We start from the raw sequence: 15,044 nt of genomic DNA, 5'->3' as shown, positions 1-15,044 counted from the left end.
TGTAGCATTACCCCCTGTACAGTTGTGTGTGTGCCCCCTGTATAGCATTACCCCCTGTACAGTTGTGTGTGCCCCCCTGTATAGCATTACCCCCTGTACAGTTGTGTGTGTGCCCCCTGTATAGCATTACCCCCTGTACAGCTGTGTGTGTGCCCCCTGTATAGCATTACCCCCCTGTACAGTTGTGTGTGCCCCCCTGTACAGTTGTGTGTGCCCCCTGTATAGCATTACCCCCTGTACAGTTGTGTGTGCCCCCTGTATAGCATTACCCCCTGTACAGTTGTGTGCCCCCCTGTATAGCATTACCCCCTGTACAGGTGTGTGTGTGTGTGTGTGTGTGTGTGTGTGTGTGTGTGTGTGTGACCCCCTGTATAGCATTACCCCCTGTACGGTTGTGTGTGCCCCCCTGTGTAGCATTATCCCCTGTACAGTTGTGTGTGCCCCCTGTATAGCATTACCCCCTGTACGGTTGTGTGTGCCCCCCTGTGTAGCATTACCCCCTGTACAGTTGTGTGTGTGCCCCCTGTATAGCATTACCCCCTGTACAGTTGTGTGTGCCCCCCTGTATAGCATTACCCCCTGTACAGTTGTGTGTGTGCCCCCTGTATAGCATTACCCCCTGTACAGCTGTGTGTGTGCCCCCTGTATAGCATTACCCCCTGTACAGTTGTGTGTGCCCCCCTGTACAGTTGTGTGTGCCCCCTGTATAGCATTACCCCCTGTACAGTTGTGTGTGCCCCCTGTATAGCATTACCCCCTGTACAGTTGTGTGCCCCCCTGTATAGCATTACCCCCTGTACGGTTGTGTGTGTGTGTGTGACCCCCTGTATAGCTGTGTGTGACGGTGACCTCTCTTGTGGCAGCAGCAGTCTCCGCGGACCCCTCCTCCGGAAGATAGACGGGATGAGACCCGGGAAGAGCAGCCAGGTGAGCAGACCCTGTAACGCTTGTTCTGTGCTCGGCAGGCTCCGGCACTGCACACGGGTTAACCCACCTGCAAATCACATGACCCCATTCAGCCAGTGGCAGCGCGAAGAGCGAGCTCCCGATATTCCATGCAGCGGTGCGCCCCCCTACGGGTGGTCAGAGACAGCCAATCACAGGCCGGCGTGACGTCAACGCTAGTTAGGTCATAGGCGTTACCTAGGTAACACGGTGATGTTACAGGGGGGTGTAATATTGTCTGACGTCACATCAGAGACCCTCCAGCCATGTATGTTCTACAGATCCAACACAAGTGTAATGTGTGTCTGTGTATATATATATATATATATATATATATATATATATATATATATATATATATAATCTCAGTGTATATATGTCTCACAGACCCTCCAGCCATGTGTGTAATGTATGTGTGAGACGTCTATATATAATATACAGCATATATACAGCTCAAACACAGGTGTCAGAGCCGTAACTAGACTTTTTGGTGCCCTGTGCCAGAAAGAGCATTGGCGCCCCCCTCATTTTTCAAAGGGACATAGTGCACCCGAAAAAGGGCCATGGCTTCATGGGGAAGGGCCAGGGAAGAGATAGGGAAGGCCAGGAGATGCTGGGGATGAAATAAGAGGAAGCTACAAGCAAGCATGATAATAAACAGAAATTAGACTGGCCCAAACAGTGCCCCCTGACCTGTGGTGCCCTGTGCTATGGCACCGGCCGCACTACCCTAGCTACAGCCCTGACAGGTGTGTATGTGTGTGTGTACAGTATATAATATACGGCCATGGCCGCAAGTTTTGAGAATGACACAAGTATAGGATTTCACAAAGTTTGCTGCTTCAGTGTTTTTAGACCTGTTTGTCAGATGTTACTATGGTATACTGAGGTAACATTACAGCATTACATAAGTGTCAGATGTTACTATGGTATACTGAGGTAACATTACAGCATTACATAAGTGTCAGATGTTACTATGGTATACTGAGGTAACATTACAGGATTACATAAGTGTCAGATGTTACTATGGTATACTGAGGTAACATTACAGCATTACATAAGTGTCAGATGTTACTATGGTATACTTAGGTAACATTACAGCATTACATAAGTGTCAGATGTTACTATGGTATACTGAGGTAACATTACAGCATTACATAAGTGTCAGATGTTACTATGGTATACTGAGGTAACATTACAGCATTACATAAGTGTCAGATGTTACTATGGTATACTGATGTAACATTACAGCATTACATAAGTGTCAGATGTTACTATGGTATACTGAGGTAACATTACAGCATTTCATAAGTGTCAGATGTTACTATGGTATACTGAAGTAACATTACAGCATTACATAAGTGTCAGATGTTACTATGGTATACTGAGGTAACATTACAGCATTACATAAGTGTCAGATGTTACTATGGTATACTGAGGTAACATTACAGGATTACATAAGTGTCAGATGTTACTATGGTATACTGAGGTAACATTACAGCATTACATGTGTCAGATGTTACTATGGTATACTGATGTAACATTACAGCATTACATAAGTGTCAGATGTTACTATGGTATACTTAGGTAACATTACAGCATTACATAAGTGTCAGATGTTACTATGGTATACTGAGGTAACATTACAGCATTTCATAAGTGTCAGATGTTACTATGGTATACTTAGGTAACATTACAGCATTACATAAGTGTCAGATGTTACTATGGTATACTGAGGTAACATTACAGCATTACATAAGTGTCAGATGTTACTATGGTATACTGAGGTAACATTACAGCATTACATAAGTGTCAGATGTTACTATGGTATATTGAAGTAACATTACAGCATTTCATAAGTGTCAAAGGCTGTTATTGACAATTACATTAAGTTTATGCAAAGAGTCAATATTTGCAGTGTTGACCCTTCTTTTTCAAGACCTCTGCAATTCGCCCTGGCATGCAGTCAATCAACTTCTGGGCCACATACAGACTGATGGCCGCCCATTCTTGCCTAATCAATGCTTGGAGTTTGTCAGAATTTGTGGGTTATTGCTTGTCCACCAGTCTCTTGAGGATTGACCACAAGTTCTCAATGGGATTAAGGTCTGGGGAGTTTCCTGGCCATGGACCCTAAATTTCGATATTTTGTTCCCCGAGCCACTTAGTTATCACTTCTGCCTTATAGCAAGGTGCTCCATCATGCTGGAAAAGGCATTGTTCATCACCAAACTGTTCTTGGATGGTTGGGAGAAGTTGCTCTTGGAGAATGTTTTGGTACCATTCTTTATTCATGGCTGTGTTCTTAGGCAAAATTGGGAGTGAGCCCACTCCCTTGGCTGAGAAGCAACCCCACACGTGAATGGTCTCAGGATGTTTTAGTATTGGCATGACACAGGACGAAGAGATGGGTGGACATCCTCCAAGAGCAGCTTCCAACCATCCAAGAACAATTTGGTAAAGAACAATGCCATTTCCAGCATGATGGAGCACATTGCCATAAGGCAAAAGTGATAACTAAGTGGCTCTGGGGAACGAAGCATCAAAATTAAGGGTCCATGGCCAGGAAACTCCCCAGACCTTCATCCCATTGAGAACTTGTGGTCAATCCTCAAGAGACTGGTGGACAAAACCCACAAAATCTGACAAACTCCAAGCATTGATTAGGCAAGAATGAGCGGCCATCAGTCAGTATGTGGCACAGAAGTTGATTGACTGCATGCCAGGACGAATTGCAGACGTCTTGAAAAAGAAGGGTCAACACTGCAAACATTTACTCTTTGCATAAACTTAATTTAATTGTCAATAAAAGCCTTTGACACTTATGAAATGCTGTAATGTTACTTCAGTATACCATAGTAATATCTGACACTTATGTAATGCTGTAATGTTACCTCAGTATACCATAGTAACATCTGACAAAAAGGTCTAAAAACACTGAAGCAGCAAACTTTGTGCAAACCAATACTTTGTGTCATTCTCAAAACTTTTGGCCATGGCCGTACACAGTGCTATTTTTTCAGCAGGAACTCCGTTCTTGAACCTCTCATTAACTATGACGTTATATATATATATATATATATATATATCACACAGAACCATCATGTACATACAGATTATAAACGTGTATTGTGTGTGTTTATATATACTGTACAGTATATATGTGACACGGAACACACCCCTACACCAGTTGTACTTGTACACCATTACCTGTCTACTAGGTTTGTCACAACATTCCTGCACCAGTCCTAATAACTCTGAAATGCCAGAAAGAGGTTTTGGGGCCCATTTATTAATAATCGCATTGCGATCTGGGAGTGATATTAGCACATGTGATCGCATTGCAGGATGCAATCCCACCACCCGATGTATGAAAAAGGACATGTGGGGACAGGGGCTCCGAAAGGAATAAGTCGCATATATTCAATGATAAATGAGCCCCATGTCTTCCCGGCAGTACTGAGACAGTATGCACTAATATGGACTCCCCATACATGGACACCACCATTCTGACAGAGCTAATAACAACTGATATGGAAGTTGGGACATTGTTGCATGCAGACTTTCTGGTATGCATTCTCCCCCCCTCCCCCCCCCCCCCCTCAAAATCTCTCTCTCTCCCTCCCCTCCCCCTGTACTTTCCTTTTAAGTATCGTTATATTTCCATATTTTTCTGTTTATTTTGGTTCGTCAGGAGAAAGGACTGGGGAAAAATAAGGATTGTGTGCTAGACATTTAGGGCAGGAACAGAGGAATGCAGCTCTATCTCTCTTAGTATATTTAATTACTGCACCCTTATCAGACTTCACCTGAGGGAGTAGGAGCTGAGCACAGCTCTTTGATGTCCATGTGCCCTAAGCAAATACCTAACATAGTGTGCGAGGAGCACGGCAGCCATGCTAAGCGTGTCCCTACAGGAAGTATTCGCAGCACCTGCATAAGATAAATGATCCCGACGTGGTCTCTATCAGTTGTGCTGCACTCTACGTCCTTATCCCATACTGGACAACATTTCTATATAATTTGCTGCTTAGCTTGTGGGACTATCCACGGCTCCTGCGACAGCGTCTCAGCGCAGCTCGGGCCGCTATAATACCCAGCTCTTATTTACTGGATTTAATGCTAATTAATTTTTCTTTTTCTTTTTTTTTTAGCAAAGATGTTATACAGCCCAGAGTATAGGAATAAACTATTTTATCTAACATGAAGAATAGTAATTATACGGTTGTTGGTCAGCACTGACAAACCGGATTCAAATCTTTTAAAACTAATCATGCCAATAACTGCGGTTTCTGCATTATTTTTGGGGTGATAGGTTTAACAAATAGGCCCCTTATGTAATCTCGCTTTTACTTGGACCATGTGGACTAGTGTTTATTATTCGGCATTCTTTGTGGAGTGGCGGTGTTACCCTGGGGGGGGGCTTGATGCGTCCTAGACTGACCCAACCAATCCCACCTTCCCTAAACAGAAACCATGGTCTTGCTAGTGCATATCAGTGGCAGCTGTTGCGCAGATAATCCTCCTGGTAGTCAGGACAGCGGGTTGGGTGGGAGGTATGGTGAGACCCTTAACTAGAAACTTTAAGGTGGGTACACACCAAGACAACGGATCGGCTATCTGGCCAATCCGCCGCCTTATCTGACGGTTGGTAAGTGCACACGCACTTGCCAGTCATTGGCCAGATTTGTCGTACATGATGTCACAACTGGGCGGGCATTTACATGTGCCCGCCCAGTTGTAATGCCAGTAACCGGCGGCCTCTACTGCAGCTGACCACCCGTACACACATCACTGTGCGCGCATATATATATATACATATATACACACAGATATTTTGGACATCAGCTGTGCTGCACAGCTGACGCGATATGTCCGTGAACTACGTCATTTACATACATATCGTCTGTACACACTGGCCGAAGAACACCTGATATATCGGCCGTTGAATTGGATGGCCAATATGTTGGCCAGTGTGTACCCACCATTAGAGCCAAACAGTAAATTTAATTATCTCAATTGTAAACAAACGTTTAATATTCTCTGTGTTCCCATTCAGGTGTCGGGACAGAACGGGAAGGGGGGGAGGGAGGACAGTTGAGTGAGGGCATAGCAGGGTGCGGAGGTGACATAAGTCTAACTAGTTAATAACCACTATAGATCAGTGTTTCCCAACCTTGAACCTCAAGGCACTGGCTTTGATGAATGGCCGTACTTGAGCACTGATGACTTACTCAGTGCCTCAGTTATTTTGATTTAACTATGTGTACTCAAGCATGTATATCCTTAAAACCTGGACTATTAGTGTGCCTTGAGGACAGAGGTTAGGAAACACAGCTATAGATGGTCTATAGTGCAAGCCATAGGGGAGACAGTTTAAAATAACAAACAATCAAACTTATTTATCTTAGAAAAATAACAAAAGTGGTCAGGAAAAGGTTAAACATCCCATTAATATAACCAATAGGAGACAGAACTTTCTAAGCACACATTCTCTCACCTCATGGTAAGATGCCTGTCTCTTCTTGCTCACAGCTGCTCTCTGGTCCACTGCTCTGGTAGAGCGCTCACAATGCACAGCAGGCTTTGTAGGAGAAGCTGCTGCCATTGGGCATGAAAAGCAGCTCCATTCCATGTCTTATACTGCATGTAGTGGCCTCTTCTCTAGTAAAATCATACTGTATACTGCTGCTGTTGCGCTCATGATTTGAGCCACTGGATGGAAGGAGGAGCACATGGACATCCCCCCCCTCCAAATCCCCTCGTTTCTTTGCATTTGCCTATGAACCTGTGGCACTCCAGTGGCTGTGGAGCCACAGTGGCTCAACTACAGGTCCCCACTGGACAGTTGCACGTGGTCTGAAGTTATCATATGACAGGCCACCCTTTGAGTTATAGTTCTACAACTGATACAGAGGTATGGGTTCAATAAACTTCATATATTATACATCATGTAATGAAGAAACAGACCTGTAGTAACGGTAGGTGGGAATACTCTGTAACCTGATTTTTAAGAAGCCGCGAAACCTGTTTACAGCTCATTTATAATTGCAGGCTTTTAATCGTGCAATGGAATTCTCATCGCTTAGGGCAACCATCTCCAGCCAGGAGACATTTCAGCAGTAACTGAGACAGCAATTCTCCTTATATAGAGTGGCCACCAGAGAAACCTAAGGGGCAGCTTTTGTGAATGAAGATCATCTGAAATCTGCTGCCGTCCCCTCTTCCTAAATCCTGGTGATGCTTACTTTTTGTGGGTATCCCCCCAATATGGCTTTTTTTTCCAGAGGGGATTTCCCGTTAGCTTCCTTTAATACATGTAACCTTATGTTGTGTATTCAGTGCTTTAAGGGCCCCTTTTAACGTTGTGCCATACCATCTATTATTGCCTAGTCATCATGCCAACTGTTACTGTATCTTGGGGTCCTGCTTCCAGCCTTGAATAAGCCCACGTGTAACAAAAAAAAGAAAGGAATGTAATATGCGTTTTCAATGTTACTACATGCTAATTTGTATATGCTCAGCGGCCTTTCAAAGATTATTCATAAAACGTATTTGAATTATTCAAAATGACCAGACTGTGTGTGTGTGTACAGAGAATAGGTGCCCTTGCATGTTAGTTGGAGAGTTTCTGGCACTTGTGTAGTAGCGTAGTACACAAAAAGTTGCCCAAAGGCATGAACACCAGGCTACCTGTCTTGATTAAGTAGACCCTCAACTTTATTACTTTTTGTTTCTCTCTTAATTGAGTTACACAAAAGTTGGCCAAAAGTTGAGAATGACACAAGTATTGTTTTTTACATCGTTTGCTGCTTCAATGTTTTTAGACCTTTTTGTCAGATGTTACTATGGTATACTGAAGTAACATTACAGCATTATATAAGTGTTATAGGCTTTTATTGACAATTACATTAAGTTTATGCAAAAAGTAAATATTTGCAGTGCTGACCCTTCTTTTTCAAGACCTCTGCAATTCGCCCTGGCATGCTGTCAATCAGTGCTTGGAGTTTAGAATTTGTGGGTTATTGTTTGTCCATCCGCTTCTTGAGGATTTGACCACAAGTTCTCAATGGGATTAAGGTCTGGGCAGTTTCCTTGCCATGGACCCAAAATTTAGATGTTTTGTTCCCTGAGCCACTTAGTTATCACTTTTGTCTTATGGCAAGGTGCTCCATCATGCTGGATAAGGCATTGTTCCTCACCAAACTGTTCTTGGATGTTGGGAGAAGTTGCTCTTGGAGGAAGTTTTGGTACCATTCTTTTATTCATGGCTGTGTTCTTAGGCAAAATTGGGAGTGAGCCCACTCCCTTGGCTGAGAAGCAACCCCACACGTGAATGGTCTCAGGATGCTTTACTGTTGGCATGACACAGGACTGATGCAACAAGGATACAGCCCAGACTAGTGATGTGAGGGTCCGGTTATCATGTAACTATAGGAATATTATTTATGGTGATTAGGATCATTTATGGTAGGATGCGCTTTGCTAAGGGTTTATTCGCACCCATGCTGGGAAAATGGAGAAGACTCGTGTACTGTAGACTGAGGCTCGCATTTACATGTGGTCTCGTGAATGTAGAATTTCTCCTTATGCATTTGTCTATTATATTGATAAATGGAGTTTAAGGCATGTTAAGATTTTAGATTGAGATGGTGGGAATGGCACCATTGACTCCTATTGTCCTGTGCATTTACTAATTTCAAAAGTGTAAATGTTTGATGTCCGAAAAAAAATGTTTTTGAGGGGGTTGTTACACAATTTCAATGCTGACAATAATAAAAGGTGTTTAGAAAGGGTGTGTGTGTGTGTAAAGAGGAAGTAAAGACACTATTTGACCTTAGTATATGTAAAGGCTGTGTATTAGGACGCTCGGTATGTCTGCCATGCTCTGCTACCTCCCTGCAATGTCCCAACTTTGTGTTTTATACTTCTTAACAGAGCTGCAGTCCTGATTTTCCCATGACAGGGCCAAGTCACGAGAGGAGTGGTCTCATGGGAAATGGGTTTGACAAGGTTTTTATGTGGGCGTGTTTTTCCATATCAGGGGCATGGCCTGATTCCGTCCAATTATTTAAACTATGATTTAGTGATGGCCATCGGTGGGGTGTCCATCAATGGTTACCATCGATGGGTCCATTGGTAATTACCATCTATGGCACAAAAACCAACTGTGGTGAACCATCAATGGATTGCACCCCACGATGGCCACTGCTGTGGGCACGGAGCACCGTGGGACAATCAAAGATGGGTGTGGGGCTTAGCGGCCACTGGGGGCAGGGCTCAGCTAAGCTCTGTCTTGTCAAGGAAAAAAATAAACCATTTGCTCACTCTTGTTCTTTGATGGCTAAGAACCATTGACTCTTTGCCATCGATGGCAAAACCATCGGCCATCAACCGATAACTATTGATAGCTAACTATCGATGGTTTATGGCCATCCCTACTATGAATGTTGTGAAGTGAGGGGGTCATTCAGACCCGCTCGCGAGCACAGGAGGCTCGCAAGCGGGTCGATGTTGCCCCACTGCACATGCGCACGACGGAGGGAGCTCCGTCGTGCGCATGCGTGAGACGGGCTCTCCGTCGCTCCGGGTCTCGCACTAAAGGGGGCGTGCTGTCGATGTTGATTGACAGCACACCCCCTTTGGTGGGCGTGGCTGCCAGACGGAGGCGTTCCCATGGGTACGCCTACCGTCTGAAGCCGGCCCCACTGACATCACTAGTGATGTAAGTGGGAGTGATTTTGGCTCTGATAGAGCCAAAATCACTCCAGGGCTTGCAGCAGCGAGACCCTACCGCAGGGTCTCCGTCGCAAGCCCGATGGTCGCCATGGTATTGACCATCGCGACCATCATCATGGACGCTCGCATAAGCTGTGGGTGGTCACCCACAGCTATGCGAGCGCCCAGGAAGACTGTCCATTTTCATGGAGGAGGGCCCTGATTCAGAGCGAGCGCTCTGGTCAGAGCGTTCGGCTCTGAATCAAGCCCTGAGTGCACAGTGAAAACCATTGGCTCATGTTCCCAGTAGTGGCTTTTTATTACTGCTAAGTAATGTTGGCAAGGAATTATAACACAATATCTGCTTATTGTATTAAGGTCCTATAAAGTTGGGCAGCACAGACGGTGTAATGGTTAGCATTACTGCCTCACAGCACTGAGGTCGTGGGTTCGATTCCCATTATGGCACTAACTGTGTGGAGTTTGTATATCCTCCCTGGGCTTGCGTGGGTTTCCTCCCACACTCCAAAAATATACTGGTAGGTTAATTTTCTCCCAACAAAAAAAATTAACCCTAGTGTGTATGTGTTAGGGAATATAGAGTGTAAGCTCCACTGGGGCAGGGACTGATGTGAATGGCCAGATATTCTCTGTGAAGCGCTGCGGAATGTGTGCGCTATATAAATAACTGGTAATAAATAAAATAAATTAGTAGAAGAACCTAGCACTTCCCTGGACACACATGTACATATTGATCTCGTTATGCACTGGATAGTGTATTATTATCCAGTATTAATAATTAACCCTGTTGATGGCCTATAGCAGTGCACCCCTAACAGTACATGTTTTCCAGATCACCAGTTGGTGCACAGGTGTGTTTAATACTGTCTGATACATGTTAAAACGATTAGCACCACCTGTGGATCTTTTATTTGTGGTACTGAGAAGAACATGCAGCGCTAGTAAAATTCCCTTATATTACTATTTCTACTGTGGTCATGGTGTGTGCTGGGGAGGAGGGTCTCCAGGCAACCGGAAACCCCCCCCCGCCCTGCATTTGCCTATGAGTTATTTGGTGACAGCAAATCCCAGGTAAAAGTATAATCGCTCTTGTTTTCTTGCAGGAGGCAGAGGCTGGTGTGTGATCCATGGCCAGGAGCTGACTATTGATCGCTGGTATCGGCTATCTCTGCGTTGTGGCCGTGTCTGTGTTACCAGCAGTGGCTCTTATGTCTCCCTGCACCTGGTCCCCTCTTCTATGCCCACCCCCCCGGGGCTCACAGACAACCTCATCTGTGGAGTGTGCATTGAAAGGTCAGGGAGATTGCACCCTACACTTGGCATGACTACTACAGCGCCACTGACCCTGCAATGCAGGTTGATGTATACGAGCAGCGGGTAACATTCCCATAGCTGCCTCGTCTCCAGGAATGTCTGCTGCTTCTGACTGCAGTGTTACAGGCGTTCCCCATAGACTGATGTTGTTACACTGAGAGCCCTACTCTAAGAGGGGTATTCAATATGAAAGGTTAACTTCCCTGGCGAAGTTAACGTTTCATATCGGAGTTTTTTTCTGCGTTAAGTCTGGTGCGCGCTCCCACTTATCCCCGTATTCAAAATAAAATTAACGAAAACGGGAAACTCCGAAGTTGGATTTGCGTAAAGTTACGAATTTTTCCTTAAAATAATTGTAAGACCCCCCTAAAGTTGTAAAAACATGGGGGAACACTATGGATACCCCCGTTTTAGCCTTTAATTGAAAGTCAGGGATTTAAATAGCCGCAGCAGGTGTTTTTTTCCCGACATTGAAGAAGTGATGCAGAAGAGCACTTAGGTTATTTTTTTCGTTTTTTTAAGTGGTCCCATCAAATTTGGGGTACATGAAAATGGGTACTAGCATATTTTTAAGTCCCTAAAGTCAGTTTTTAAAAATTCTGCATTTGTGCACCTGCCGCTATAAATCTATTCTAGAATACACCTGCCGCTAATAATCTATTCTAGAAAACACCTGCCGCTAATAGCCTATTCTAGAAAACACCTGCCGCTAATAGCCTATTCTAGAAAACACCTGCCGCTAATAATCTATTCTAGAAAACACCTGCCGCTAATAATCTATTCTAGAAAACACCTGCCGCTAATAATCTATTCTAGAAAACACCTGCCGCTAATAATCTATTCTAGAAAACACCTGCCGCTAATAATCTATTCTAGAAAACACCTGCCGCTAATAATCTATTCTAGAAAACACCTGCCGCTAATAATCTATTCTAGAAAACACCTGCCGCTAATAATCTATTCTAGAATACACCTGCCGCTAATAATCTATTCTAGAAAACACCTGCCGCTAATAATCTATTCTAGAAAACACCTGCCGCTAATAATCTATTCTAGAAAACACCTGCCGCTAATAATCTATTCTAGAAAACACCTGCCGCATACTTGCAGAATAGCCCTGAACCTATTTCCCTATTGTTAAACAATTTTTTCCCATTTTTTTTTTTTCCCACCCCAATTTTTAAATACATTTTTTGGGCTGTCCCTATTTTTTTTAAAACTTTTTTTGACACAGTTCTTTTTTAAATGTCAATCTCAGGGGTGCAGGCTATTTTTTTTAAGCCTGCACCCCTAAACCCCAATTCTGCACTTTTTTTCGACACCTATTCAATGGTGAAAAGTTATCACCGTTTTTTATCAAAGACTTTTCAAAACTGCGATAAGTCTTTGAAATTGAATACGGTGTAAAACTAAAACAAGTGATATTAACGCAAGAACGTTAAAAAGTGTGATATTAACGCAAAAAACGATATTATCGCACCCATATTGAATACCCCTAACTCTAATGGAGCGTACACACGGTCAGATTTGTCAGACTTGTCAGATTTGTCAGATGAACGACTGAACGATTAAACGATTTGAACGATTTGGACGATTTGACCAAAGTTTTGAACGATTTGAACGATTTGAACGATTGAACGATTTTTGACTGCATTAAAATGAATGGAATCGTCCAAGTCTGACTGCAAACCCATCAGATGTCAGATATCGTTATCTGACAAACGGGAACGCGCATCGTTGATCGTCCATCGTTCAGGCATGTCAGATATGAACGATTTTTCATCAGATATGAACGACTGAACGATTTTTAAATCGTTATCGTCCATATCTGAAGAAAAAATCTGATCGTGTGTATGCACCTTACACCTGTTATTCCGCAGGACACCCTACACTTTAATAATTGTTCTACACTACATCATAGATCATACTTGTTCACTCTTTATACCTGCTCTCCAGGAGGTGCGGAGGAAAGATAAGTGGGTGTGGTTTGTGCCATCAAGTGGGCGGAGTCATGCTGTTGATAATGGCATCATCCCTCCCTTTGTGTTCTCTCAGGTGTGACTTGATACAATTTGCATAATCAATTGCATGTCCCCGCCCCCCTCACAGGCAAGTCAGCACCCTGGTGGGATGATTACCTGCTTTATCAAGAGGTCTCCTCCCTAATTTTGGGAGAGCAGCCAACAACAATGTGTATGTTTCCATCAAACAATGGCTGGGATCTGTTCTTTTTACATTACATATCGGCCCCTTTAATGATGTATCCATTAATGCACATTAATAGATGTATGCACTTACAATGATGGCGCTGCGCTGTAAAAGTACACCGACCCAGTCTGCAGCAATATGACCCGTTACCGGCCGCCTCCTTTCTCACGTCTTTGTATTCTGTGATCCGACAGAAATGAAGAGAAGGAATCTCGCCTCCAACAAAAGTCTGTTCTGCAAGGTAGGAAACTAGGAATCATGGCGGGAGCCGGATAATGAATGCAGGGAGTTAGGAAAGTCCCTCAGCAGTGACTCTGTGGTCTGTCTACAAAGCCTTGGGGAGAGAGATCGTTGACAGAGATAAAGTACCAACCAATCAGCTCCTGTCATTTTTTAAACAGACTGTAAAGTGACAGGAGCTGATTGGTCGGTACTTTATCTCCATCCATTTTCTCTCTCTCCACGGCTTATAACATAGACTCCTGTGTGCTAAGTGTGTGACAGTTCAAAATTCGAATTGGGGAGCCACACCAACTGCCAGCGAGTCCTGGTCGGCGATGATTGGAGTGGCAGTTGGTGTGGCTCAGCTATTTGAATTTTGGACTGTGCTACAGCTGCCACACACTTTGCACACAGTCACCCGCGAAGCACTTTCCGAACTCCCTGTAGCTGCTAGGAGGAAGGTATTGAGCACTGGTCATTGGTGTATATGCTGCAGTGCTCATTTGGGGTGTGATTCTGGGACGGCTGTTTCAGGGAAATCCCGTGCACCCAGCATGGGGCCAGTGTAAGCACCGTTACCAATGATGGATGCAGGCACAGAAACTCTGGGTGGGCAACTAGAAGCATGAATCGTCCCGGATATAAGTTAATATGGCTGCCGAGGCCGTCTGCACTTGTGAAGACTTTGTGTCCCACTCAGAATCAGGCCCAGTGTGTGGAGTGTATGGTAATAGGTTAAGACAGAGGTTCCCAAACTCCGCCGTTACAGTCCAGCTTTTAAGGATATCAATGCTCTAGCCCAAATGGTTAAATTAAATGGACTTGGGTACTAATGAAGTCACCTGTGCTCAAGCATGGATATCCTTAAAACGTGGACTGTATGGGCAAAGTTTGGGAAGTTCTGCGTTAAGATCTCTGAAACGGGGTTAATGGCCAGAAATCTGGTATATTGAGCCATCCTAATATACATCCACTAATAACACCTTGTATATTGCAGATAGAGTCTGCCCTCAGACCGGTCTGCAGAAATCTGCCTCTATCGGGTGAGTGATGGGTCTGTTCTGCACCTCGCTCTGTCTCTCTCTAACTCTTCTCCCCCCCCCCCCCCCCCCCAAAATCATGTGCCTCTCTTTTCTGCAGAGCATCTCGTTCCCACAAGTCTGGTCGATTCCAGCCCCAGGAGGACCCGGAGTATGCCCGCAGGGTAAGAGGAGTGATGTTCTGCAGGATCTGTCTGTGCACAATATCCGGGTTCCTGCTCTGCCCCTGTAGTGTGGTCGGCAGTGCAGTCATTAGGCGGTAATTGCTTCTCTTGCAGGTGGATGAACTTCTTGACCAAATGGCCTTAGGACACGTGGACTCGGAGAAGGTCCTGCAGCCTATCCGCCCTGCCGTGTTCCATTCTCCCCTGGGGAAGCTGGAGCACAGCCCGATGCCTATCTAACGCCTGGAACAAAATCATTACTTTTAATGTATGAAATAAAAACGGACTTATTTTACCTCAGAATTTCACAACTTTTTTACTTTTATTAATCTGGAAGCAATATTGTCCTCTATGAACCATTTTGCCATTTTTGATTACTTCACAAAGTAGCAAATAAAAGACATTGATTTAC

At 44.3% G+C, this 15,044-nt stretch overlaps 2 protein-coding genes across 6 annotated transcripts in view; one reads left to right on the top strand and one right to left on the bottom strand.

Moving 5' to 3' along the window:
• DUSP14 (dual specificity phosphatase 14) overlaps positions 1-1,013 on the bottom strand; it is a 17,077-nt gene extending 16,064 nt beyond the window's left edge. Inside the window, exon 1 of one of the 2 annotated variants that reach the window (XM_088457465.1) lies at positions 995-1,013. The gene's annotated coding sequence lies outside the window, so the exon portion shown is untranslated. The other variant, XM_088457463.1, reaches the window with a different exon arrangement.
• LOC148476904 (uncharacterized) overlaps positions 1-15,044 on the top strand; it is a 22,155-nt gene extending 7,111 nt beyond the window's left edge. For 3 of the 4 annotated variants that reach the window (XM_088457460.1, XM_088457461.1, XM_088457458.1), the window contains 6 exons: positions 864-927; positions 10,788-10,977; positions 13,401-13,447; positions 14,426-14,471; positions 14,569-14,632; positions 14,747-15,044. In XM_088457460.1, coding sequence (XP_088313586.1) covers positions 864-927; positions 10,788-10,977; positions 13,401-13,447; positions 14,426-14,471; positions 14,569-14,632; positions 14,747-14,872 — 537 coding nt within the window. In that variant the 3' untranslated portion in view covers positions 14,873-15,044. The remainder of the gene's footprint in view (positions 1-863; positions 928-10,787; positions 10,978-13,400; positions 13,448-14,425; positions 14,472-14,568; positions 14,633-14,746) is intronic. The other variant, XM_088457459.1, reaches the window with a different exon arrangement.

Source organism: Taudactylus pleione, unplaced genomic scaffold (assembly GCF_031769625.1).
Source record: "Taudactylus pleione unplaced genomic scaffold, aTauple2 ptg000762l, whole genome shotgun sequence".
NCBI classification, from domain to species: Eukaryota; Metazoa; Chordata; class Amphibia; order Anura; family Myobatrachidae; genus Taudactylus; species Taudactylus pleione.
Note: the sequence above shows the minus strand (reverse complement) of the source record. Positions and strands in the feature narration are given on the sequence as shown.